The following is a 25,153-nucleotide window of genomic DNA, read 5'->3' as shown; positions in this document are numbered from 1 at the left end:
TACAGGACAGCATACAATATTACACTGGTGTGTGCATGAACTAAAAAAAAAAAAAAAGAAGAAAAAAAAAAAACTTTTATAATATTGCTGCACTTTTTACACTTTTTTTCTTTATCAGTGCTAAATTGCATTTTAAAATTTACATCAATAATATTTTGAACTGCTTTTCAGAGAGAGTACAGCTTTTTCAACAACAAAAAGTTTTCTGATCAACTCAGCAAAAGAGAAAATTCCTCAGCACACCTGAGGGATTCATAAAAGAGGTTTTATATGAATTGTGGGACGAGGGGAATCTCCTCCCATAATGCCTGTCTATGGGCGTGTCTCTTCATGGCCAGCTGCACTCTATAAGCATTTGTGAAGGATGTTAAAAAACAAAGGACATCTCATATTACATCATGTCCAAGAACTCAGGGGCCCAAAATTCAGATTCGGATCACTGGGAGCTACAACCGTCAAGAAAACAAACCAACCCCATGCACAAGAGAATTTTTTTTCTTTTTTTTTTCTTTCAGAAAAAGACCCAATAAAACTTTATCATGGATAAATCACCATACAGGACAGAAAATCTTTGTATGTAGGTTTATGTAGCTTGAGGTTAATGTTGCCATCTGTTCCACAACATCAATATGTTAAATGTCTGAGAAGTTTAAAGAGTCAATCTCAAAAGCTTTATAAGAGTTGTTGATGACAAATGGCCAGAAGTCAGACAATCACCTTTTGCCTTTTATGTCCTTCTCTGGCATTTAAAAAGAAACATCCGTAACTGGGCAATTCAAGCACAAAGACATCCTGTATACAGTGACACTGCCCTTGGGAGGATGTAGGAAACTAACTCCAGGGTTGCCAGAAAGTCACTTCTGCTTCCTCAAAAGCCCTGTACAAACACTTGAGTTAACCCTTCTGTGAGACTGAAAGGTAAAACTGCATTTTAATCATTAACTAAAAGCTGAGAGAGTGTGAAGATCCGAGATCAAAAGTTATGGCTATGGTAATATGATTGGCATTTGTAGTCACAGAGCTACATTCCTTTTGATTTACATAAGTGTTACTGACCATCCACTCATCCACTTTCTTTCGCTCAAATAGGCAGCAGAAGGCCACAATATTTGACTTTTTTCAAAAGCTATGTGTTTGCCATTCAAATATAGTTTGTAAGACACTAAGAAATCTACAATTAACCACTTAGCATGCCACATACTGATTTTTTTTTGTTTTTTTTAAAGGACGATGACAAAGCTTACATTTAAGTAAGAGTTATATTACTGTAGGCTATGCTCATTTTGTACAAACTTATCTGCATAAACTGGTTAGGCTACCACCTAGAAATGAGGAGTAATTCAGAGAATTCTTCCTCATAAAATGCACTCCAGACCACATCAGATAAAGAGTTAAGAAATCCTTAAATAAACAAACCGTAAATAACACAACCGTCTGTATATTATTATTATTATTATTATTATTATTATTTTCTTATTCTTCTTATTATATTTTTCTTTTTAAATTATTTTTTCATTTGTCATGTTTGTTATATAATTTTTAATTAGAGTGGGAATTCATTTAATGACTGACTGTTTCATTTCCACTTTAAGTGGTCCCTGATGTGAGTAAACCTTAAAAAATATTTTTACATTTGACTTTACACTGTGAGTCAAAGTACCGCAATGTGAGCGTGCGGAACTTTCGACACACTGCATTATCCGGGGAAGTTCGTGGTCGTTGCACCACTGTCAGGAACTGCGCAGGATTTGAAAGATGGCGGATGTTCCTAGTGATGCGCCAGAGCGTAAGTCTAAAAAATGTGTTTATCATTAACTCTAAGGACATTGAATCCACACTTTTTTTTAACTGCCATCTGTTTACAGTTTAGTTTAAACTGCCCTTTCGCCAACTATACGCATATCCAACTACACGTTTCGCTGTGCCTCTCTGATGTTTATCTTAAACGGACATCTGTCATTTTAGACAGTCTGGCACTACAACTGCCTGTGACAGCTGCCTAGACGTGTATCTACTGTTTACTTTAACATCCATAAAGATAGTTAGCAAGTTTCAACATGCTATCAAATCAAGTGTGATCTTCTGAACTTGTGTCTGAGTCCATCTGTCTTTGTGTTTATTAATAATCTCAGTTAAAATAAAGAAAATGAAGGCATCTGTACATGATTCACACTTTATATGTCTGTTTACTTTTTTTTAAAGTCTGTTGTCATTCTGTCTAGACTGTCCGGGCACAAACAGTGACCAGGCTGGTAAATCTTCATCATGTCAGGGATGCCCAAACCAGAATATATGTGCGTCCGGTGCCGCTAAAGCCCCTGATCCAGGTATACATTGATTCATTTATTTGAATAGCTGCTACATATATTACACTTTTACAGCTGTATATGTGAGCAGTTTCATTCTAGATGTTTTCAATGTTAAAAAAGAAAGAAAGAGCAAATTGCATGTCTTAATATGACTCTTTAAGATTATTTAACGTCAGTGTTCTTTTAATTATAATAGCTTGTTAGCTCCATCTAAATCTGAAGTGTATGACATTGTTTTCTGTCATTGCAGCCATAGAGGAAATCAGACAAAAAATGACCTCTGTGAAGCACAAAATTCTAGTTTTGTCTGGCAAAGGGGGTGTTGGGAAGAGCACATTCAGCGCACATCTGTCTCATGCATTAGCAAGTGATGACTCCAAAGAGGTGAGTTCCCTCATTTCTGCCTGGCTTCATTAGTTTTAGATATGGTGTCTGAGATATATTTTTTTAAAGATTTCATGTAATTGTTTGTGAATTTTTATTATTATTGTTTTAGGGTCGCATACAGCTGTTTTTTACGCAATGTGTTAAGCCACAAATACAAATATGATTCAATGAAGCCTATACATACATATGTATATTATTTATGCTATTGTTTTTAAATGTGCAAGTAAAAGATTTACAAGTAGAAGTTACTCAATAACTTGAAAGGATTTAAGTTATGTTTAATCGCACTCTAATACAGAATTATGTTGAAAAGTTAGGGTTAGAGTTGGGGTAGATTTCACTTAATTTTAATATAGCAAAAAAAAAGTCAATTTCTTGTTTGTTTGTTTTTTCACTTTTTCAAAACAAATTCATTTGAACTTTACAGATTTTTTTAAAGGTGCTGTATATAATTTTTGGGGAGTGTACTAAAGCATAAAAATACCATAATATGTTTGCAGATATTTAGGCAACATGCTAAGTTCACATACTTATTCCTCCGAAAAATAATGCCAAGCCATGAAATGTAAAATGTGCGTTCCGTGTCCCAATGCCTGGTTTTGTTTTGGACTGTGTGACCCCGCCCACAGCCAATTTACCCAATAATATTTCTAAACCCCGGGTTGCCAGTTGGCGGGAAACTTAGCGTATTGCAGCCATGGAAGTCAGCAAACAAACTAGGTTAGTGATCGCAGGTGGAAGCCTTGGCATCCATCTAAAAAGCTATATGACAACCAGAGACATATTAAAATGCAGATAAATCAACTGATCAACTTTCAGTGTAAGTGCTCGTTCCTGTTGCTTGTCCTCAATCTGGCAATGCACGTGATCGTTGAGTCTGAGGAGGAAAGGGTGGGGTAACGACTCTATCCAATATTTAGTATTTCTATTTGGACACTTGCAGTACACATTTCAACCACTAGCTGTCAATATTACATACTGCATCTTTGAAGTACTATTTTCTTGGTAGGATCAGGGGGCCAATGTTTCGTAAAAATTTGAAGCTTCCCCGGGCGCCGCCATTGATTATTAGCGGACCCCCACCTGCTGTTAGCATTCCATTGACTCCCATTCATTTTGGCGTCACTTTGACAGCGAATAACTTTACATGTGAGGCGTTTAAAGACTCCATTTGTCCATTATTTATTTCTAAAGAAACACGAAAATGTATAAAAGGCTCCATTACCTTTTATCTTACGTTATGGCCGCGTAGAAGCAGTTAAAAATAGGCTAACGATTGCGCCATAACCACGCGACTCTCTGTCGCACAGTAGAGAGATTACCGTATGGACAGGAGGAGAAGCTCGCGGGCAATCGGGGGGACGTGGAGGCAAAATGACAAAATAATTAATCAGAATACTTAGCAAAAGTTTCTCCTGCTCCTAGCTCATAGACAGCTCCTACTCACGCTCTCCGTCTCTGCAAGTTTCAGAAGGGAATGATTCAGATTTCTCCTGGCACAGCTACTAGAAGACAGACGGGTTGCTCACGTCACAAGCTCAGTTTGAGTCTGCGCAGTACGCTCAGCCATCAGGAAGTGAGAGCTTCTAATTGACTTCACTTTTCTCCGTTGAAACCTATGGGGTCGCTGTGTCCAGTTTATATACTGTATATGGGTAGGATAAATCCTTTGAATCCATAGAAGTAAATTATGTACAAAAAAAATTCATCAGCTTCTTTCACCCGCTCTAATGCCGTTTTTATTTTTTTAACTAACCGCACATACGCCTGTTAGATGTCATGAGTTACATCTATGTTGCCTTCGACTTAGTCAACTACTGTAGGTTTTAGTAGAAATATGATCACTAAATATGATCCACAGCCTTTGTTTTGTCCAGTATTTCTCTTACTATTGTGATACCAGTGAATGTATGTTTTTTTTTAATCAAGACTTAATTATGACTTCCCCTTTTCGATTAAAAATATATTTTTTGCACGCATCAGAATATGAAGTGCCACAACTAATTTAAATAGGCTGAAAGCCTAACTCGTACCTTTCTTATATATATATATCACTTTTTTTTCCACAATTTAGCACATATTACACACACAGCCCAACAACATCACACAAAACAGTGGGGACAATACAGCTAAATATTAACGAGAGGTCAGTTGCTAAATATAAACAGCTCATACCTTTTGATTCATTTTCATTCTAGCTTGTTATTCAATGTATTATTTACAGATTTCCTTACAGCACTATGAACATTAAGTCACATTTCCAAACTCGTTCAGAAACATTTCTGAAATCATATCAGACATTTTAAGTGCAGTGCCTTTATTAAAACATTATTGTATTAATCAGAATAGGAAAACCAACCAACCGCTGAGGGATAACATGACACTTATGCTTTCGAACTTGGATGAATCACTATGAGAGTGCGGTGAACAGGAAAAGCTTCTGTTTGTATCACAGCATCCGAGCCAAGCACTTCACAATAATGTTTCTCTGTCTGAGACTGCTGGCTATTTTTAGTGCATCGTAGGGCTCTGCGGCAGAAAGAGCTGTGTTTACCGGGTTCATTGAGAAGCGCACGGCTCTGCCTGGGACTCTTTCTGAGCCAGTGCACTAGGGAGAGCTGTATTGATCTCGTCTCAGCAAACTGCGGCCACAATAGTGCTGTCAGCGTGTGCAGACTGAGTCCGCTGTTTACCCTTTGGCAGCTCACTGAATGAAATAATCTTCAATCCCTCAAACAATTTAAATCTCACAGCTTGGGGACATCCACAATGTGAAGCGATGAAGCGATCCAATGTGGCCGACATCTAAAAAGCCGAGAGGAATCTAGTCCCACGCTCTCTGCCTCCAGTATTCAGAAGTGCCTTTAAAAGGTCTCACTGTGAAATTATGGGTCATGTTTTTTTTCTTTTCTTTTATATCCCACTCTCCATTGTTAGATTGCAGTTTGTGCAACTGCATTTTTCTCTATATTTACTTTTTTCTTGAGGGACTGTTACTATTTCTCAAGCACATGGTATATGTAGTAATGGGACGCTGTAGCCTGCAGAAAATAATCGAGGTGATATCTTTTTTTGTGATCATCTGAGGTGAGTGTGGGACTATGGTCACCCTGGCTGATGGTGTTGACAGATGAAACCCAATGTGTGTGTTAGTATGACCTTTGGTGAATCACCTTCCATTCAGGCCTTTGTGCTGATAGCTCACACTTATCTGCTGTGTCAAAAGTCCCCCCGTCAATTCCAGAAGGGCTGTGAGCTTGAGTGGGTACTTCCTGTTGCATGTCTTGCATGGTGTTCACACTTCCTGAGAACTGAAAGAATCAGGAAAGCGTTGAGAGACCCTCCTAGTGCAACCTTAAGCAGATAAGAGGCACTTTAACGCACATGCTTGATATCAGTCATAAGGAGTTTTTCACATGGAGAAAACTGGATGTGGAACAGAAAGAGAAACCTCACATTTGATGTTAATTTTATGATTAAGTCTTTCAACTTTATTAGCTTTGAAATTACCTTTTTTTTCTGGTGATATACAGTTTTAATTGAAAATATTTAACCCCCATTGCAAATCAGGTTTATTGGCAAAATTTACAGACTTTCAGCTGTTTGCAATGAACAAATCAAACACAAGTAATTGAAATAGCTTCATCAAATGTTTCAAGTGGTTTCCCCAAATTCAACTGAAAACGCAACTTTTAATGACTTCTGTAGGCTCAAAATTATGCAACCACATTCATGGAAAGCATCTTTAGTACTTAGTAGAAAACCCTTTTGCTGTTATGACCTGCTGCAAACGAGATGTATAACCACACACCAGCTTCTGGCAGCGTTTCTGAGGAATCATAGCCCATTCCTCATGAGCAATGGCCTCCAGTTCAGTAATATTCTTGGGTTTGTGTGCTGCAACTGCCGCCTTTAAATCCCACCAGAGATTTTCTATGGGGTTCAAGTCAGGTGACTGTGATGGCCACTGTAGAATCTTCCAGGACTTCTTCTGCAACCAAGCCTTGGTGGAATTTGAGGTATGCTTGGCATCATTGTCCTGTTGGAAGGTCTAACTGTAGGCAGTTTTCTTTTCAGCATATGCTTTATTCTTCTTCCTCCAGACATACCGCTGATCCATAGGGCCGAAAAGTTCCAGTTTTGTTTCATCACTTCACAGAACAGAATCCCAAAACTTTTGTGGCTTATGTATGATTTTAGCACTTTTCTTGTGCTTTTCGGTCAGTAGTGGTGTACGTCTTGGAGTTCTGGCATGGAAACTGCATGCGTTTAGTACGCGCCTTACTGTGGAAACTGAAACCTCAGTGCCTGTTGCCACCAAGTCTTGCTGCAGGTCTTTTGCGGTCACTCAAGGGTTTTTCTAAACCTGCCTTCTAAGAAATCTGGTTACAGCCATTGATAGCTTCCTTTTTCTGCCCCGTCCAAGTAGTGTAACCACTGTTCCTTAAACTTTGAACTTGCGGACTATGCTTCCAACTGTGTCTCTAGGAACATTTAGTGCCTTAGCTATGTTTTTGTATCCTGTTCCTTGTTTGTGAAGGGCGATATCCTCTCTTAACTTTTTTGGACCATTCTTTTGACTTTTGACCATATTTCTAACATGCAGTCAAACATGACACTCAACAAACTTAGCAGTTATTAGCAGATATTACATGTGTTCTAGCTCAAGATCACCTGGTGCAACTAATGAATCCCTTGATTAGTTGCATCAGGTGTGCTTGAGACAACCCCTGTTTTGCAGATTTGTGCTGTTGTGAGGGATTCTGTTCAGGGTGTTGAATAATTTTGAGACTGCAGAAGTCATTAAAAGTTGCACTTTCAGTTGAATTTGGGGAAACCACTTGAAACATTTGATGTGTTGAGCTATTTCAATTACTTTTGTTTGATTTGTTCATTGCAAACAGCTTGGCAAATTTTGCCAATAAAACTGATTTGCAATGGGGATTGAAAAATTTCGATTACAACTGTATATACATGTGACACTGAAGACTGCAATTCTGTTATTGTCTTTACTTTTGGACAAATAAAAATACCATTTTAAAAAACATGAAAATACCAACCCCAAACTTTTTAACATTAGTGTGTGTGTGTATATTACGTAATAAATATATTTTTAAAAGGAGTAGATAGATAAACTATCCCAGTTTAAGCACATCCATTCATCTACTCTTATTATTTTGGTTTGTTATTTTGGTTTGCAACAGTAAACGCTAAAGGTCATACTGTTAAACATTGTAGACTGACATCATGAATTAAAAGAGTGCATGGTGTTCTTTTAATAGTGTAGATTATCATAGTAAACATATTGTTTACCCTAAGGCTCATTTCTTGCTAATAAGCATCTATGTATTGAATTTACTCAATTTACATTTTAATAGGTTGAGTGCCTCAGGCTTTTGACAGAAGGTGCATGCGAGTTGGAAAAGCAGTGTAATTTACAGGTGTGGCGTTCACTCACAGTAACTGGAGTAGTGCGATGAGGGATGAGGTCATCGTTAGAGCATAATGAAAAGCTTTATGTAGCTGTTAATGAGGAAGATTGTGTGTTACTGGTGATAACTGGATGAACCTGCTGTACAGTTGTAATTAGATCAAGTTTATAAATTGAACTGAAACATCCTTTAGTTTTGTACTTTTAGCTGAAACTCAATGAAATTGTGATGCGACATATTTTAATGTTAAATCACTGTGTTAGAATATGTTTGTGTCAAAAAGCAAAGGCTGTATTTCCATTTGGAGTCTGTCTCATAGTTTTGATTACAGGGGAATACTCCGCTCAACTGAAACTGGGAAGAGACTTGTGTTTGACCCAAGAATGTCTTGTTCTTGTGCCATTTTAAGTGCTTTAGGCTGTTGAAAACACCCTTTTATGGTTCTTGATTCTCTGAGTAGAAACCACGATTTTTTTGTTTTCATTTTTCTTAAACATTTCTATTAAATATTTTTCTGTTTGTCTGTAGAGATACAGTGACGTATTTTCCCTAACTTGCCTCTAGACGTGTGAAGAAATAAGATATAAGAATTTCCCTTTGGATGAACACTCTCCTCCTCCTCCTCCTCCTCTTTAACAGAGGATAAATACCTTTTATGAGAGAGCTGTGCCTATGTAAAACCCAAGCTGTATATCCCAAGCTGCTTTCTAAGGAAATGCTGGTGGTTTAGTAGCTGTCTGCAGAATCATGATGAATATAGCAGCTACTTGTTTTGATGGTTGAGAATAATTGCCTGCAGCTGGACAGTTTAAAAGTCCCAGTTCTTTAACAGTATTGTTAACACATTTGATCAGATATTGGATGATCAGTTATTGTGGTGTGACCAGTCGCTAAGAGGTATTTGATTATGACTCACTCAGGAATCTCCCCTTTTAAGCTTTGAACCAACAACCTTTGGGTTACCAGTCCAGGTCTTTAACTGCTCAGCCACACTACCAACAGTCATATTTTGTTTTAATTGTGTAGCACTGTACTCAAATTGTTCTCAAAGATCAAATATTCACCTCTCATTAGTCAGGTTTCCATCAAAATATTTTAATACAAATTTTGCAATATTTGCTTAATTGGGATAAATAATGAACATTTGTTGCATTTTAGCTCTCAGTTTTTTTTTTCTTCTGATCACCTTTTCTTTGCATAGTCAAGTATGGTATCATTTATTTTTAAATTTGGGAAAACTATGTAATATGTTCTCTTAAATGTTAGATGTTTTATTTGCAAATAGTAATACATTTTAGTTTTTAGTTTTTTCGTGCATCCATGCATTAAATTAGCAACTTCAATGGAAACATAGCAAATGTTTAGAAGCATAAAGGCTACATCTGGTACCAAACAGGCCTGTTCTGGATGTTCCATATTCCCTCAAGAGGTCTGTGGGATTCTTAGCATTTTGTAAGGTTAAGACGTATCCTCCCCTTCCTCGCTCAACATATGTTTGATGAGCCCTAAGGGTTTTTAGACATGGATTTAAGAAGGCCAACTAAGACACAGGAGAGCATATACATTTTTGTTTCTAGCCCAAGAAAAAGGGAAGTACTGGAAAAGAAGAGCGGTAGCCAGAAAAAAGTATTGAGACTCTGGGAGGATGTGGTGTGACTTCCCCTGTAGCTCTGCGGGAGAATCCCTGACTTTTGCCACTATGGTCTTAGCCTCTCTACAACCCTGCTCACTGTGCAGCCATTTCCTGAGAGAGAGCTTCTGTGCTCCTTTTTTGCTGCTTTCACTCCTTAGTTTGCTTTCAGTAAATTTCCTTCAGGAAGCAGAGGAACAGGGAGGGAGAAATAAACATCATCTGAGTGTGACCATAACAAGAGTGTGTTTAAAAGAGTGCTGCTTAATTCAGCCGTCGACAAATAACATTTAACACAAGCCGGGGGCAAGACGGTCATACGTTTATTAGACTCTATATTTAGTTTTTAAACTAAATGCATTTGAACACTTAAACAAACGCTTTGAGAACTTGTAATCAAATCATTGTTGATATCTCTGATCCATTTAGGTGCGAGTCATGTCTTTGTTGCAGGAAAAGCAAGGGCTCCCTTCCATGGATCTAAAAAGTCAAATCATCAGCACATCTGGAATTTTCCTCAGTTCCTATCATGTCCATGGATTAGTCACACACACAAACACTAACTCATGGCTGGAGATTTGCTCTGGTGTGATCATCTAAACATATGCTGGAGTTGGCATGCAGCAGCCCTCGGGGGTCTATTTGTAAGAGATGAAGAAGAGTTTTGATTATCTCCTTTTTACAAAAGCCAGGAATATCATCCCCCTCCCATTCTTTTTTTTCCTGTGCCAAATGACATCTGCAGCTTTTTCTGTGAGGCTCCGCTGAGATGTTTTTTAGTGCTAGAGATAGATTGATTGATCGATCTCACCTGCTCTGTAGTTTTGGCAGTATTTGTTGAAGTGTTCTGGACGTTATCACACACACTAATGCACATTAAGCAGTTTAAGCAGTTCAATTTATTTTTAAAGCACATATAAATGCAGCACATGTTGTTCCAAACTGCTGTACAGAACCAGTAAACCAACAAATAAAACAAAAATCCACACTACATCAATCAATGATACAAATTAAGACCCTAGACATTATTAAATGAGATGCCAACGGGAGACTGTTTCACAAACTTGGGCATCTGTTCTTATCTCACAGCTCTGCTTCACATCTGGCCTAGAGTTCACATATAACCATCAAATCAAGGCTGCACACTCAGACATGATACCACAGACGCAATGATTTCATTCATACCACAAAGGCCATGGAAAGGTTATGTTTTCCAGTCACATCAGGGTAATGTGGTATTCAGAGGTGAATTTATGTTTTGGAGGTTGTTGAGGTCTGTGTGTATAGAGCTGGAACTGAAGTGCGATGGTCTTATGTAATGACTTATGAGTCAGTGCTGCTCAGACTGTGTATGTGCATGTAGCTGTGCCACGCTGACATCTTGTGTTAACATCATTGTACTGCACTGCAGTGGTGCAATTTTCATGTCGTTCAAATCCCAACCTCTTTGCTTTGTTTTGTTTATTAAAGCAGATATTATGAGCAAGGTACACCATTAGACTGACCAAATGTAAAAAAAAAAATTAATACAATAATTATTTAGCTTAATTATCTGGTTAAAAGGCACACTATGTAAAAAATAAACATTCAATGATTACATAATCCATATCTATAATAAATATATATTTTTTCCCTGTTCCAGATAGCACTCCTAGATGTGGACATCTGTGGGCCATCTATACCAAGAATAATGGGCTTAGAGGGGGAGCAGGTATGTCACTGCAGAGACCGACTTAATTATGCATCATACTTGTGTCTGAATGTTTTATAATCTCATTCTGTCTTTGTTTTCTCTGCAGGTTCATCAGAGTGGCTCAGGCTGGTCCCCAGTGGTGAGATTTTTTATTTTTATTTTTTTAAATCTGTTCTTTTGATTTGGATTCTATGGATTCTATGTTTCCGCCACGAAATAAAACAATTTAAATGATAATTGCGACTTTTTATCTCACAATTGCGAGTTTACATCTCGCAATTCTGACTTTATTTCTCAGAATTTCGAGATATAAAGTCAGAATTGCGTGAAATAAAGTCGCAATTGCGTGTTATAAAGTCAGAATTGCGTGATATAAAGTCGCAATTGCGAGAAAAAAAGTCAGAATTCTGACTTTATAACACGCAATTGTGACTTTATAACACACAATTCTGAGAAATAAAGTCAGAATTGCAAGATGTAAACTCGCAATTGTGAGATAAAAAGTCGCAATTATCATTTAAATTGTTTTATTTCGTGGCGGAAACAAGCTTCCATAGGATTCTGATGCCCCTTCATTGGTTCAAATGGTTTTGTGTCATTATTACATGCTGATATATTCTCTGTGTCTAGTATGTTGAGGACAACTTGGCTGTCATGTCCATCGGCTTTCTGCTCAGCAGTCCAGATGATGCTGTTATCTGGAGAGGCCCCAAAAAGAATGGTTTGTAGTTCACTTTAGCCCTTTTATATATTTTATTCAGTGGTTTAAATGGCCTTCCTCATAATCATGCAGTCTTAATTTAGCTGTGAGTTGTATTGGAAGCCAAAGATGGCAAAAGTGTGACCGGATGTGCTAACTGACATTAAAGCAGTTATTTGTATCTGTTCACTTGCACGATTGTGCAGCACAGGTCAAATCAACGGGTGTAGTGCTGCACTAGCCCACAAAATCATGTGACCTATTTGTATTCTACCCAGAATGCTCCATTTCAAAGTGCTGGGGGAATTCAATCACCTCTGCCGGAACATGCTCTAGAAAAAAACAGGGTCATTATGCAGGTATAAAATCTGAGTTGAAGAATCACATCTTGGTGTTACAGGAAACTTACAGGAGGTGTATACAGTATTTGACTGCACTTTGCCTAGAGCAAGTCTAATTATGTCCTTGGCATAAAAGATCACATGTATGGTGCATGTGGTGTATTTCTTGTGGGTAGTAGCAGTCATAGGATTGTTGGTTTAATGGTTAAGTTTATCTTAGTGGTGCATTTTTGGTTTCATATAGCAGTTTTTAAATAAAATGTTTCCACTTGGTTAATCTGCAGGTTTCATTTCAGTAAACCATTTTTTCATCTCTATCTCTGCCAATCAATGTGAAATAACGGATGCTTCTTAGTGTACATGTAAATGTAATTAAATAAATAAAAGGGCAAAAGAACTGATAAAAGGGCAGTGTTAGCTTCCTGCCACAATACAACTATATATATGAAGCAGAAGTACTGCTTTCAAAAATAAATTTAAAAACGGTTCTGTTCCGACAGATATGACTATTAGCAGAACTTGGTCAAAACAAAACAAAATAGATATCATGATGTACTGTATGAAATTCATCTTTCTTTCTGCATTAGACTTAGAAGTATTATTGGTTAAATGGGTAACACTTTATTCCGATGGTCCACTTTAGACTTTCTACTAACTATTAGTAACTTTGCAACTACATGTCTACTAGTCATTAGAGTATTATTAGACTTTCTAGTAGAGAGTCTAAAGTGGACCATCGAAATAAAGTGTAACTGTAAAATGTGTTTTATACCCTTTACTACAAAGGAACAGAAACACTGGCATCCTGTTCCATGATGACATGCTCAAAAAAAGCTCTGTTTATCTGAAGCACAAAGTTAAGTTTAGACCAGAGGAGTTTCACTTCCTTATGTGGTGTATTGTAACCACTGTCTGATATCTGAGTGTCTCATCTGTGATGAGGACTGTTTCTCACAGGTGTGTTGCTGAATGTGTCATGTCCATTCTGTTTTCTGTTGATACAGTAATGGACAAGATGTTGAGTGGCCCCATTGATGCACATATGTGAACTGAATGACTCTTGATTGGTGTTGAATCTCATGTACACAGAAATATGCAATTAGCCATTTTCGATCGTGTTTATCAGATGTCGAGCCGGCTGTTGTTTTTGTATTTTAGGAAGTAACATTGTTTTTTGTTTTTTTTCATAATGCAAATGGTTATGACAAATAAATGTTATGACACTGACATTTACCTGTTACAAAACCAAATTCTGTTCTGTTCTTCTTTCTTTCTTTTTAAATAGAAGTCTATTTTATATATATATATATATATATATATATATATATATATATATATATATATATATATATATATATATTATAATATATAATTTAATGTATCTATGTGTCCTATGTGTGATCATTTAGCACAGGTGGGTGGTTTGGCAGGACAGTGACTATTATGCATCTAGAATGATTTTGTGTGGTACATTTTGTACGGTATCATTCCAAACATGAAATTTTGTCTGTGTTAAGCACTCTGTTATCTCTGTACTTTCTGTTTACTTAAGAGTTGTGACGAGAAAGGCTTATTGTTAGTAACGCTGGCCTTGTCTGGCTGGAATAGGTTTTTAGAAAATCAGGATTATAGTCCATATCTCCGGACTGCACCTAAAATGGACACAAATGAAAAATATAATTCTGCAACAAATGTATAAAATCTAGTCAGTCGATAGGTGATTTCTCCAGATATAATTTTGTAAGGGTTAATGGGCCACTGTTTCCTCCATGCAACATCAAACACAACACAAGCTGTGATGTCCGATTCACAAACAAATGACTCTTGTGAACTAGAACTTTTTAAGGAGATTTTTAACAGCCTCACTGACTCATCTAACTAACTAATAATAGTTGTTGTTTAACATTTTGAGGTTCAGTTATATGGTTTAATCAGCTTTAAGGGAAATTTGAGTGACATGTTGGAACCATAAACGACACCATCAACCAATATTTTACTTTTTTCCAAACAGGCAATTATATTTATATGGCACTAACTAAACTAGAACACTTGGGGAAAAAAATGCATCATGGTCCTTTATTACAGCACATTGCAGTGAGTAGTTGAAAACTAAAGTAAGATGCTATGCACTCAAACTGAAGTACTTTTGAATGACCATATTTGTCAAGTTCTGTAGTCATCTTTTTTTGTATGGTTAAATAGCATCAACATTTTTGTTTGCTTTTTTAGAGGGAGTAAATCACTATCGATGTACTGTATATCTGCAGGATAACAGCTTATGTATAAAATATTGGCATTTGAGATAAACACATAAGCAGACGCATTGGATTAGGCTTCAGTGTGGTGCACATCAAGCATCAAAACACTGCAATTGTAAAAAAAAAAAGGACTTTGGCTGCCAAGCTGTTTGCTTATCTGACTATCACTGAGATTGCATTAATTCATATAAGACAGTCGTTACCTAATGGTTAGAGAGCCAGACTGATAACCTGAAGGTTGCGGGTTTGATTCTCAATACCGGCAGGAAATGACTGAGGTGCTCTTGAGCAAGGCACTGAACCCCCAATCGCTCCCAAGGTGCCGCATCAAAAATGGCTGCCCACTGTTAATGTGTGTTTACAAACTTGGATGGGTTAAATGCAGAGGACAAATTCCGAGTATGGGTTACAATATTTGGCCTTCACATTTTTAAAGAGAGAGAAAAAAGATAAGACTAAAGAGGCTAAACAGTGCAATTGTTTGCAAATTGATACATTTGCTATGGTGCATTGTCTCATTTTCGGTATCTTGCTGTTGTTTAGGGATGATAAAACAGTTCCTGAGGGATGTAGACTGGGGAGAAGTGGACTATCTGATCGTAGACACGCCCCCAGGAACATCTGATGAGCACTTGTCCATTGTGCAGTATCTCAGCGGCGCTGGCATCGATGGGGCGGTCATCATCACCACCCCGCAGGTGGACAGCAACAATTCATGTTTCAGGAAGTTGTTTTTACACTGTGATCTAGTTTGCATTTAAAAAAAGATTAAAATCAAAGAAAAAAAATATTTGCATAAAAGAACAGAAACAACAAGTGCAAAATAATCTAGTTTGATTTTAATCATGAGTTCAGATGTATTGAGGTGTGGGGAACAACATGCTTTCACACTTAACTGAAATTTAAAAAAAAAAATGTTGGTTTCCTGCACGTTACCACCAGTGAAGTGGAACTCAATGGTGTGAACAGTGTATAAAAAAGTTGTCTATGTTTTTAGACAAGTTGTGCTTCTTATTTGCACACATGCTTAACGAAGCCCCCAACAAATAGTTCTCCCAACTGAGCATTTAAACACTGATTACTATACAGTTAATTAATAACATCAAGAATCATTCAGGTTTAGAGCGGCTTATACTGCAGCTGTGTGAAAGGACACAAATGCACTTACACTTCCTTAAAAATAGCCAAAGGTCTTTTTTTTTTTTTTCAATACCAGACTGCTTTGCAGTGGTACACTATAAATTAAATGTTTGCTTTGTAGCTGTCAGGGTCACCATTGTCGTGGCACATGAGAAGAAAAGTATCAGCCAACATATACAATTTTTCTGTATTTTTAATTTATACAAGCATTTAAACATGTTCAATGATCCCTATTAAAATGTAACTGCATGTTTTGACTACTATATAATGTTTTTCTTTTTGTTCCCTTCTCAAATAGGAAGTATCTTTGCAGGATGTGAGAAAAGAGATCAGATTCTGTAAAAAGGTCAAATTGCCCATCATAGGTGTGATTGAAAACATGAGTGGCTTTGTTTGTCCTAAATGCAAGGTATAGTATACAAGTTTAAATGCAGTATCTTACGGCAAAATACAGCACACATCACCCTTAATGTTTTCTGTATGTTAAAGGAGAACTCCGGTCAATTTTAACATTGAGCTCATTTTTTTATACATTTGGAGTGCTGTCAGTACAGAGAACAACGACAAAAATCGGTGTTGCCTACACCGTGTTATCCTCTTTTTAAAATTTGCACCCTATTGACTTCAATGGGGCATATTTTAAACCTGCTTTTACCCTCTTAACATCCTTGATGTGTCATTACAAGTGCCCAGCCAATGTGAGTGATTCCTTCAGAGTGAACGCGTGTGAATCTGACTGCAGTAGATGTGAAAGATATGAATAAAAATGAAGTTAATTCGGCCAGCGCTCATACCTGTATTTACACCCTGTTTTCGGTTGAAGTCCAAAGTAGTCGATTGTCGAGTTCACGCGCGTGATCATAGGTAACTAAACATATGCGCAGTGTTGCACATGATTTCTTTTTTCATTGAACTCGTGTGATGAAGCTTGATATTTTCTTCTTTTTGATTTATATTTATTGACATCATTTACTCAGCCTCATGTCATTCCAAACTGTATGACTTCCTTACGTGAAGGGAGAAAAAGTAGTTTTGAAGAATGATAGAAGTCAATTTGAGTCAGTATACTGCATGCCAAGTTTTCCGAAGCCATATCAGGACTTGTGTGATAATTCTGTTTATTGTCCTTTTATGAAAGTCATTAGTCTTTTCTAAACCACCTTCCTCTCCCTCTGGGTAGACAGCAGTTTAATTTCAGAGCGGGTAGCTGCAGTGAATAAAATAAAACAGATCAATAAAAAAAGTTTACATTAAAATAATAAGCATACGATAAAGTTAGCAAAAATAAAAAAATATTACTTAACATACTTATGTGATAATACTTGTAACAGCGTAAGTTTTATTAATTTTAAACAATCACAATGTTACATTGCTACATCAACATAATCTACCAGTGTAGCACCACAGGTTTTCATATAATCAATATGTAGTATATTTTCCCAATAGGTTTTAAGTTTTGCACACACCCAAAACTTATGTGATAATGTGCCAACCTCTTTAAATCCTGGTAGGGTGACATTCTGAATAGGAATCACTTATGCAATCATCTTGTGTAATCTCTCCAGTATGTAATATTAAAGGTACAATATGTAAGAATTTTGTATCAAAATATCCAAAAAACACTTGCACAGTCTTATATATTTCTTTCAATTGTGTACTTACATTATCCTAATTGTTTCCAAGAATTTGCCTGTCAATGATGTAATATCCGCGTTATCCCTGGTTTCCGCTCGTACTGCCATAGTAACCATGGCGACAGATGTGGACAATGCGTAATGTTTAGCGGCACGCTGTTGTTGTTTCGTTCAAACATTAGGGATCATGGCAAGCACACTTTGGGACAAAAGGAGAAATAAAACGAGGATCAATATCGGCGTGGCGTTTTTCGAGATGCCGAGAGCTCTTAAAACTTAGGCTTGACAGAGATGCTGCTCTTGCATGTACTTTATTAGACAGGTGAGCAAATGTACATAAAACGAATCAGTTATATATCTAAATATGATGAAATGCTAGAATATAATCAGTATGTTATTCTAATGTTGATCTAGCTTATCTAGCCAACAAACTAACACATAGAATAACATTATAACTTTCAACTCGCTCAAATGCATTTTAGTATGACAGTGTAACGTTCGACCAAGTGAAACAGCGCTGCGTTACCTCACAAGTTAAATTCGTCAAATAAACTGACCTGTGTGAGTATTAATTCAGCACTGTATTCACTCATCCATAAACATTATTTCTCCTTAAACATTATTAACGTTAGATCCATCGGCATGACGACAACTTCCATGATTCCACGCTTATTTACTGCGTCATCAATCTACGCCTTTGTTATTGTAAGAGGTTAGCGACCCCTAGCAGCGAAAAAATTATGCCTGCTCTTACATGAACATCTTAGGGAATCTTAGGGAAGTATCTTGTTCAAAAATACACTCCAAATCTTTTTCCCATCTGGATTTAGAAGATGGTGTATCCTCTCCATAAAAATCAGTGAGACTGATATGACATAAGTCCTTTTAGCTCTTTTTTCTATTCCCTTTCATTACTTTTTATGATGTTATCTGTTGGAACTAAAAGAAAAATGCAGTAAATTACAACCTTGTTGTGTAGCAATATAATGCTGCACCTGTAAATCCTGATAAAGGAACTTTGCACTCAATTGCTCAAATGTTATGAGTATATCTACCTCATACAAATCACAAAAACAACTGAATGTATTTGTGTTATTCCATCTCTACGTGCGTCCGAAAGATCAGGATTATAGTGAAATTGAGTGTTGTTATACTGTATATTGGCAATAACCATTTGCATTTTTCCTGATCTTCACCTCAATCTATACGTGAATCTGACAAAGATATTGCTGATCTACTTCAGTTCACAACTGTCATGGTTATGGACTTCTATATTCTATTTTGCTTGCCTTAGTTCCTGTTTCTCTGCTCCGTTTAGTTTTGATTTCCTTGGTTACTGGTTATCATTTGTTTTTATGGTTGCGTATATTTATGCGACCATAAAAACATGAGTTTTGTATTTAAACTCCGTTATGTTCAGTCTCTCGTTGCTTCTCGTATGTGTTCAGTGGTTTGTGATTTCTCCTACGTTTCCCTGTGTGTTCCTGAGCGTTTAGTTTAAATAAAGACTATTCTGAGTTCATATTCCGTCTCAACAAGTGTGCTGCAGACCATACTGTTACAACAACACAGGTCAGGGGAATTAATAATGCCTTATCATCCCTAGCATGATGGTTTTCAATGTGTATCTATGCAGTTGCAGAAGCACAGTTAATCTACCATATTCATACCACTCTCATTTGCACTTCCCAAAAATAAAGTAATTATTATATAGTAAAGTACCTGTAATCCTCTTTTGTCAAATGGCAAATGTAATGTCTTAAACTAAGTAAGACTTAATTTAAAGAAATGTATATTTTTATTCAGCATGGATACATTTAATTGATCAGAAGTGACTGTAAAGTGGCCTTATTTATAATGTTACAAAATATTTATCTCTGAACTTTCTATTCATCAAAGACGCAGCACAACCTTTCAACTTTAATAATAATAATAAGAAGAAGAAATGTTTATTGAGCATCAAATCAGTATATTAGAATGATTTCTGAAGGATCATGTGACACCGAAGACAGGATGCTGATAATTCAGCTTTGCCATCACAGGAATAAATTACATTTTAAAATATATTCAAATAGGAAACAATTGTCAAAATATTTCACAGTATTACTTTTTTCATTGTATTTTTAATCAAGCCCAAAAATAAATACAGCCCTGGTAAGCATAAGAGACTTCTTTCAAAAACATAAAAAAATGTTGCAGACCCTCAAACTTTCGAATGCTATTAAAAATCGTTATTTGCAGATATCCACCGAGAAGTAGCACTCCCCAATTTCTGAACAAACTGTTCTTTTAGTAGCATCTTTTAAATGAATATGTTGATCTAGTTCACAAATAGACGCAGAATCATTCATTCACCAATCTGAATGATCCGGTTCTTGAGTTCCGACTCAATGCTGCAGTCGCTAACAGATCACTGGACAGAAAGATTGTCAGGGAAGAACAACTTAAATGCCGTTCTCTTCATCACACAAAGCTGTTGTCCTTTTTGAAAGCTCCAGGAAAAGAGAGATCAAATCATTTTTATGTGTTGTTTTTTTGATACCCTTTGTCTCTGTTTACAGAATACTTCACAGATATTCCCTCCGACCACAGGAGGAGCACAGAGAATGTGTGAAGAACTAAATCTCCCTCTTTTGGGCAGAGTACCCCTGGACCCACGAATAGGTACAAGAAGCTTAATCTTTTACCTAGGAAGAGATTGTTTTAAACCAGATTAAATAGTAATGAAATTCTTTTCTACATTTGTTCCGCATTAAGTGGTCAGGCTATGAGGAAGTTTTAACAATTTACACCATAGCAAAGCGGTGCCTCCCGTTTCTTGATTTTGTGTTTCCTTGTTTTTATATTTACAGCGTGTAGTCTGTAGATTGAATCAAGTGCAAAAAACTCCCTTCAGTGGTTCTTCTTAAACATATGAGGAAAAGTCTGCAGCCAGCAGTTTCTAGTTCTCAAAATGTACTTCTGTATTTTGCTTTTCAAGGGAAAAGCTGTGACGAGGGAAAGTCTTTCCTAACTGAAGTTCCAGAATCTCCTGCAGCAGTGGCCTATCAGAGCATAGTCCAGAGTGAGTCATCCAAAACGCGAGCATGCCTCTCTTTACTAACCTGTCCCACGCATAAACTAAGGAACTGACACAACTAGCCATTCTGGTAATGCTGCTTTAGTGTTACCTAACAGTAATTAATGTCCAAACCAAAATTGCCAGGGGGAAAATTCTAGAATTTCTAGAATTTTTTTTTAAAATAAAATGAATAACGTATATGTAAACTATATGTTCAATAGGCCTACTCATCTTATATGTGGATAGTACATAAATGTCCAATATTATTCCCTTTTGTTTAGGGCTGTGCGCCAGTTCCACCGGCAGTGGTTTACCAAAACACATTTTTGGTGCACGTGAATGCTGTTTTGTGTAGATATTAGGACATGAGTGAAGTACAAAGCTTTGTTTACCAAAGAAATGGCAACCAAATGTTACATTGCGACTATGGAAACATTTGGATTCAAGCCGAATGAGTGAGGTAGGCTATGCGAGTCCATAAATTAGAATTAAGCCTTTGTATTCTGTTTTGCGATTTTCCACGAATTTAACAATATTCCGTGAGTTATTCCTCTGGACATGGAATCTCTTGTTTCTTTTGCAAAATCCTCACTCACGTCCTTTCATTGAGGATTATAAACGTTTCTTCGTCTGTTAACTTTTAATCCCTATATTCTTATCTTTTACTATGCCAGAGGAGAAAACACTACACCAGATACCATTTTATCTGCCAAACAACAGAAAACATTAATCTATTAACTTTTTAGCCTTACAATAATATCTCGCTCAGGCGGACGATAAAACCAGTGTCAATTGCTTTGGAACATCAGGAAAACATATTAAGCCGGGTGCACACTGTGCGATTTTGGCCACGATTTGGCCATCTTAGACAAATTTTGCAAATCCTAAAAGATTCCCCTGATCCTTGGCTAAAATCTGAAGTGTTTGATCGCTAGTTTGACATGAACACCGACAGCCGATTAATGACCGTTGCGATAAAATTTTACCTCTGATGAAATTCTGGCAGTGTGAGAAGATTTGACTCTCAGTCCTGCAGTGTGACTTCTACGACAACCATCAAATTGTTTTCTTTTTTCAAGACAAGCCATGACCAAAAAAAAACGTTAGAGATTTCTTTGTAGCCACCATTTGAATCCCTATAATTTCTTTTGCTTTCCATGTTTAAGGACTTTGCAGCCTATTGTTTAAATTTTAATGCACTTTTAAAGTTTGAATCACATTAAAAGCATAGTTTTTGCATTGTGCATTTCTGCATTCATTTCTACATAACCTGCATAACTGTTGGTGGTTGGCCCTGACGCTAAAAATGTTTGAGAACCACTAAACACTAAACGGTAAACACCTTCAAAGACAACAAGTATAATTTAAAGACAGCAAATATATTTGAGTTCATTTATTTCCCCATTCTTTTAATTCTTTTTTCAGTGAGTCGTGAAATTCAGTTGGGCACAAGACATTTAAACTGAGTGCCAGAATGCCTAAGAAAATAACTTGTTTTATACTTCCCCTTTTTTGGTTCCTTAAAGTTATTGCACTTTATCCATATACACTCATTTACCACTTTATTGGGTACTGGTGCTAGTCAAAATCAGAATGGATCCTTTTCAGACTGTGATGACGCGTTTCCACACTTATCAACATTGCAAATCTTGTAATTTTCATTTTTTTATTAAATTACAACACTATACTTGGTGTTATAATATCTTGGCTGTAAATTGCAAAAAACGAAATGTGACAAAGACATTAAGTAAACATTGTGTAATTTTGTTTTATTTTTTCATTTTATATATTTATTTAAAACTACTTTTCATGCTAGATTAATTTTATGTTAGACAGTGTTATGTGTAACCAGATTTTGTAAAATCTGCCCTTATGCTGGGTGACCAGGCGCTGATAATAGTGCTTATCGGCGCCTGGTCACCCAGCATAAGGGCAGATTTTAGATTTGCAGATGTGAGGAGAATCCTACCAAAGGTTTGCAGAATTACTTGTAGATTTCTTCACAGACATATTTATCGCATCCATCAACTAAGCCACTGTTCCAATAGCCGCTGGTCATCACACATCAAGCAATCATTCCATCTACTTTGAAACATCACCAGTATTCCTGCGCTCATAAAAGAGAATGCCATAACAACTAAACGGCAACTATGTTCGTTGACCTCAGTTTAGCATTAACCAAATCCTCATCAACAGTCACTTGGCTTAAACACAACAACCTGCAACAAGGCCTTGATTTTCTGAGCAGAACCCTTTATGTTGGTGCTCTATATGGCTCTGCCCCGAGCAAGGAAGGAAGTATTTAGTATTATGCTATACATAATATTAAATACTTCTTATAGGTGATAAAAAAGGCACAACAGCTCCTGCTCTTCCTATGGAGGCTTCAAGAAAGACAGCCAGTATCAGGAAAGATCCCTGTTAAATGACATGAAACTTTGGATTCATGAGCAAATTTGCTACAGCTACATAATGCTATCATGGACCCATACTGGACCAGGAGTGTTTCTAGCATGTTGCTGAATCCTTTTCATGAAAAATTTGCCCCAGAGGGTCATTAATATTTGAAAGGTGTATTGTTGAAATAGACGGTATGCTCTGTTAAAAAAAAATGGATCTCAAGGAAATGGTTTAGATTCCAAGAACAAGAATGAACTCCCTCTTCCTCCCCCACCCTTTTTTTTGTTTTCATTTTTAAAGAAGCAGATTACAGGAGTGTGTATTCTTTAGAATCCGGATATCTTGCTATTTTGATTTAAAGTTTAGTAAGTTTGCTGTTGTTACGTGCTTGGCCTTCATTTGTGCTGACAATAATTTTTTTTATTTTTTTACTTTTGCAGAAATCCGAGATTACTGTTCTTCCCATTCCGCATCAGATGGTCCTTGTTGAAATGGAGAACGTCCAGCCGGATATTTATGTAGACAGCTGGGATATCCGACAGCAGTGTCATGTGATTGGCCGGTCAGAAGAAAGGTCATGATTATCTGCACAAACTCTTGGTCACATTTAAAAATTCATTTACAGGAAAATATATCCTTTTAAGACTGGATAACCAGTTTCCTTCAAATCACAGATTTCGAAAAATTATTTTTTGAGAAGGGAGATTTGAAATATAGTTTTGTAATTTTCTAAAATAATGTTCCTGTTGAAAATGGTTTTAAAAGTAGAGCTCAACGACGCATGTCACACGGAGCTGTACGTGAATCCAAGTTTGCCACATGCAAATGATGAAAGTGAAATAGAAACAGAATTATCACTGTAATGACATGTTTCAGCAGGCCAGGAAGAGCTATGATGCTTTATTATCAGAAAACGAACAATGTGGGCCATACAGTGGCTTTTTCCTGTCATTGAGTAGAAAAATGGCTAATGTTTAATTTGGTTTTGAATGCTTTGTAAAAATTATAATAAATTAAATTAGTAATAAATTAAGACATCTGGTCTGATCTGTACTAAACCTCTAATTTGTTTTATATTTTTTTAAATGCAACATATGCAAGAACACCTTTTATAGCACACTCACCATTCACACATGTTCTTCATGTATTATTCATAGTGCTACGGTAAGTACTTGGTCAAATCAAGATTTTAGGGAATTTCCATTTTCAAGGTGGTGTTTGCTAGTGCAGTATTAGTCACTGTAAAGTATTAAGGGGTCTTTGTGTTTGGGCTGCAAAAAGCCAATTGATTTCCTTTCATACGGAAAATTGTGAATGCGAGAGACAGGAAATGCAAGCTCATGTGAATTTGGCTGCCTTTCAGAGTTTGGTCAATTCTGCCTTGCAAATTTGTTTTTGTTTGAAGACGTATGCCCAATAGAAGATTGATATGTCACGCTGTGACCACTTAGCTGATTTTAAATGAACACAAACTTTAAATCTGTAGGATTGCAGCGTTGCTTCAAAATGGAGTAGATTGTATATTTTTTCATTTTGAATGTATTATGTTAAATTATGTTTCCAGATCACGATTGCTGTGGTGTCTGTAGACATTTCACGTGCTCAAAGTCTAGTGTGACAGCTGCTTAAGGCTGCTGCCTTTAGCACACTTTAGCAGTAGTATTTCTGTTTTGGATGCAATAACTATCACTGACTAGCCACTGGCACAACTTACCCCGAAGCATCTGCCATTTTGGGTGAAATAATTGGCATTTATACGTTTATTTACACTTTTCATTTGGTTCATCACATGCCATTTGTGCTCTTTACACCAACCACTAAACTGCACACAAAGGATTGTGGGATATCATAATTGGAGAACAACATATCTACCGTATGCTGCCTTCATAAACTGACCACAGTAGACAGGTGTTACACAAATATTGGATTCGGTTGTGCGTTGGTGCTTTCCTACTTCCATATAATCTAATAAAGGCTCCTTATTGGCTTTGATGGTTCCATGGAGAACCTTTAAGATCCATGGATCTTTTCCATTGCACACAACGTTCACAGTGGGAAAAGTTCTTAAGAATATTGAAATATTCTTCACAGTAAGGAAAATAAACACAATGGTTCTTTGGGGGAACCAAAATGGTTGTACTATGGGAACCTTTATTCTTGTATACTGT

General features: G+C 36.7%; 1 protein-coding gene across 1 annotated transcript; it reads left to right on the top strand.

Annotated features, from left to right (window-relative positions):
- Positions 1-1,678: 1,678 nt before the first annotated feature.
- On the top strand, positions 1,679-24,018 carry nubp1 (nucleotide binding protein 1 (MinD homolog, E. coli)). Its single transcript, XM_084117704.1, has 11 exons — positions 1,679-1,786; positions 2,223-2,327; positions 2,560-2,693; positions 11,401-11,469; positions 11,558-11,590; positions 12,082-12,172; positions 15,294-15,448; positions 16,189-16,299; positions 20,086-20,188; positions 20,505-20,588; positions 23,426-24,018. Exons 1-11 carry the CDS (start codon positions 1,756-1,758, stop codon positions 23,473-23,475), a joined length of 966 nt encoding a protein of 321 aa, XP_083973830.1. The 5' UTR covers positions 1,679-1,755; the 3' UTR covers positions 23,476-24,018.
- Positions 24,019-25,153: the final 1,135 nt, after the last annotated feature.

The sequence above is a fragment of the Abramis brama genome (assembly GCF_963993115.1).
Source record: "Abramis brama genome assembly, chromosome: 1".
NCBI classification, from domain to species: Eukaryota; Metazoa; Chordata; class Actinopteri; order Cypriniformes; family Leuciscidae; genus Abramis; species Abramis brama.
This window is presented reverse-complemented; position numbering and strand designations above follow the sequence as displayed.